We start from the raw sequence: 3,896 nt of genomic DNA on the forward strand, positions 1-3,896 counted from the left end.
GATTATGTTACCTGTGAGTAGTTAAATACTAAATGTGAGTACTATTTTCACAAAAAAAGAAGAGAAAAGATAAGTGATAAATAGCCATTAAATTGTAACATAATAATTATACATAGTCATGAAACACAACATTAAACGTAGTCAAGAAACACACAACATCAAACAAAGTCATGAAACACACATAATCATTAAACACATTGTCATGACACACAATAACCAAATACATTAAGATAGATAAACAGAAATCACAATAAGTCACTAGGCACAACTCAAGGATTCTTGGGTGCAGCATATGGTGGCAGGTTTACAACATTGTGCTTCAACTGAGCTACTAATACCTCCCAATTTTCTCTCAAACCAGCATATATGTCCCTGAATGTCTTGTTTGCCAGCAGATTACAATAGATGACACATAGATGAGTGTCACTGACAATTTCAGGCATACTCAGCAGATCAGTGGTAAGCTCAGTAGTGTTGTCACTGTTGGAGATTTTGTTTATTGCCTCTGCCATACTAATTGAAGCCTTCTCAATCGAACTCACTGAATATGCTATTCTTCTTGTCGCTGGCATTTTTTGCTTCTTGTACTTGTCCAACCCTTCACCTCTCTTCCTCTTTCCTTGACTCCCTGAAGCACTAGGTACAGTGGGTGCAGTGTTCGATGTGTTTGCAGTTAAATTGATGCCATCCAAATAGTCCGAAACTCCTGTACGGCGTCCAGTGTTGTCTTCACTATCCCCTGAACCTTCTTGCCTATCCCCTGAACCTTCTTGCCAATCCATTGTTGGTTGGTAGTCATTTTGCTGATCACCCCTCTGTGGCTTAGGCCCGGTCCAAGATAGTGCCCACATATCATCTCCTGATGCCATAGTATCCTTGAATATAGTTTCTAATTCAGTGCGAAACCTTAACCCATAGTGCCTAAACTTTTCATATGCTAGATTTTCCTGCAAAGTCAAAAGTAAACCAAAGTTAAATATATTCCAAAAGTATAATACTGCTTCTAAATTAACACAAGCTAGTTCATACCCCTAATTTTCTCTCCCACCACTCATCAGATGCCACCACTGTGTTCCTTTCAGGGTCCCACCCTATACCGGTCTCCTTAGCAATTAGTTTATCAAATGTCTTCCACTCTTTTCTCAAGTTATCTAACCTATTTTTCAGCTGCTTTTTTTCATATCCTCTCCCTATCTTTTCATTGAAAGTTTTGTGAATGTTGTCCCAACCTTGTTTTGTAAATGAAGATCCTTGACGCAGTTTGCTATAAATCTGGTCAACACATATTTTGAGAAAAACACCTGTGGTGCTCATGTCCCAATGTGCTTTGCTTTTATCGTTACTCATAGTTCTTGTTGAAATTACATATATATCAAACCCACAATTAGTCAAGAATCAAACAGTATAATGAAGCAGTATAAGCCCACAATATTATGTAAATCAATTTATCACCAAAAGTGCCTTAATTCAAGCAAACTTGGGGTATGCTAACCTTAATACTAGAATTTTCAGCTTAACCAAGACCATAACAAATTCAACTCAACATGGGCAATGAATTGAAATGGAATAAACGTCACTGAAAATTGGCAAAGCTCTAAATTCATGTTTGGATCAAAATTTCAAACCCAGTGCTCAATGTAGCCGGAAAAACCAAAAAAAATTAAAATTGCTCATGACTGAGGACGGATAACAAAAAGCATAGAATCACAAAACACAATAGATTTGCCAAACTCTCAATATAATCAAGCAGTATAATCAATCGTGTGAATGATTTTTTTTTCCAATATTTAGATTGTTCATACATGCTAAATATATCCATACTCCAAATATAACCGTGTGAATCAAAAGCTTCAACCAAGCCGGAATACATCCACATATCCTAGCTAAATATATCCACATATCTATTTTGACCGAAGCATATGATGGTTTGTGCGTAAAGATTGGAGATCAGAAATGGAGAAGTCATGCACTCTATTGGTTCACTTCGACAAGGGCACACCAGCACTTGCCAAACCATCATATGCTTCGGTCAAAATAGAACGTCCGCAGGAGAAGGGAAAAAAAACACAGGAGATGATTCTTTGCACACACAACAGCAGCTACAACCAGAGGAGAAAGGGGGAAAAAAATAACCCACCTCCTTCAGCCACGGTCAACACCGACAAGGAGAACGGAGGATCTGAAGTCGAACAGGAAAAAGAAAAGAAAGGCAACCACGATACCTTGACTAGTAGAGGAAGACAACCACGATTCTTTGCACACACACGCCGGTGATGGTAAGGAAGGATGACACAGATTTGTCGCGACAGTGATGGAAGGAGAACAGCCGCCGAGATCCACGGATGGAGACGCCGGAGAGAGCGACAGAAGGAGATGCCGGAGAGAGTGACGGACGGAGACCCACAGATGGAGATGGCGAGAGAGTGCCGAGAGTGACGGATAGAAGGCCGAATGCAGAGCAAGAGGAGCCTCCCTGTTGCTCGGTCGAGTGTTATGAGGGGTTGAGGATTATGAGGCTTTGGGGTTGGGTGAAAATGATAGGTGAGAGAAATAATACCTATTAATTGCCCTGTAATGGTAAATTGCATTTTGAATGGTGGAAAAGCTGGAGCAGGGAGCGTCCAAAAATAAGTAGCTTTTGGTTATAAGTCAGTTCCAAAAGCAACACATCCAAACAATCATTTTTCCTCAAATAAGCCACCAACCTCGGTTACAGCCTTTCCCAGGTGCTTTTAGCTTTTGTAATGACAATCCAAACATAGCCATCATTTCATTGGTGAGTCGAAAAGGAAATAAGAAAGAAATAATATGACCATAAATTCATAAACGTGGTGAAGCCTCCACCAAAATTATCATTTCTTTAGATTTCTAATGAAAAAGACATTAAAGTTATTTCATAAAATTTTAAAATCTCTCTTTCAATCATGTGACCTAATTAGATATTTGATAAATTCAATAACCTAAATAAAAATTTGGGCTATTTAAGTTCAATAACCTAAATAAAAATTTGGGTTATTTAAGTGTCTTTTAAAGAAATTTTTCCATATTCTTACCTAACTTTGCGGGGGGGAAAAATATTCATACCTAACGTCCTCATATGCATACGAAGAGAAACATTTAAAACAGTTTTTGATTTCTGGTACAAATTGTTAGGCGTCTAATTAATGTATGTGGTCCTTGTGGTTTTATGATCATAATGTGGGCTAGAAATTTATATTGGAATCCTTTGAGCAGAATTATAAAAACCACAGTACTTACGTTAAGTTTTTCATCTTTGTCAACTTATATGTTCTATTTTTAAAATATAAATAATATCATTTTATTATAAGTCTACATGAAAAGAAAAATATAAAACACATGATTATGTATGATTAAAGAATTTAACATAATGAATATAAGTAACTTAACCTAACTATTTTCTGTAACATCCCGAATTTTAGGCCTAGAAGTACCAAAATTAGCCCGAATTGGGCAAACTACCAAATCCTTTATGGCAGGAGTCCCAGAGGCTCCCTGGAGGGACAGAGGGATACACAGGGACTCAATTGCAAAGGAAAAGTTTTCTAGGACAGAGAAAAGAGGAGGTTAGAGACTCAGAAGAAGTCTCGAGGCCTAGGAATGAGAAATAGAGATAAATATAGGCTAAAGGTTATGTCGGAGGCCTCAATGAGGTGAATTTTGAGATTAAGCCAAATCAGGGGCAAAATCGTAATTTCGAAAAGTTTCGGATGGTAAGGGTAAAAAATAAAAATTATGCCAAAAAATCCCAGAAAATGACAAATTGTAGGTTAAGGCCCGAGCACTTCAGAAAAATTCTACAAAAATAGGAATAAGGTTCAAAGGCCAGTATGAGGCAAAAAATGACGAAAATGCCCTTGGAAGGAATTTGTGAAATT

At 37.6% G+C, this 3,896-nt stretch overlaps 1 protein-coding gene across 1 annotated transcript; it reads right to left on the minus strand.

Moving 5' to 3' along the window:
* Positions 1-269: 269 nt before the first annotated feature.
* Positions 270-1,347, minus strand: LOC114756673 (uncharacterized). The gene is made up of 2 exons (XM_028945620.1): positions 1,030-1,347; positions 270-947 (listed from the first exon to the last, which is right to left on the minus strand). The coding sequence occupies exons 1-2, from the start codon at positions 1,345-1,347 to the stop codon at positions 270-272; spliced, it is 996 nt and encodes a 331-aa protein (XP_028801453.1).
* Between the last annotated feature and the right edge of the window lie 2,549 nt (positions 1,348-3,896).

This window comes from Neltuma alba, unplaced genomic scaffold (genome assembly GCF_004799145.2).
Source record: "Neltuma alba isolate B1F8T4 unplaced genomic scaffold, ASM479914v2 tig00010452_pilon, whole genome shotgun sequence".
Classification (NCBI taxonomy): domain Eukaryota; kingdom Viridiplantae; phylum Streptophyta; class Magnoliopsida; order Fabales; family Fabaceae; genus Neltuma; species Neltuma alba.

Excerpts from the sequence above, each read along its gene's own strand:
- LOC114756673 (XM_028945620.1), bottom strand. The coding sequence starts at position 1,347 with ATGAGTAACGATAAAAGCAAAGCACATTGGGACATGAGCACCACAGGT. Across the intron at positions 948-1,029 it reads GGTGGGAGAGAAAATTAGGG|GAAAATCTAGCATATGAAAA; the intron begins GTATGAACTAGC and ends TTGACTTTGCAG.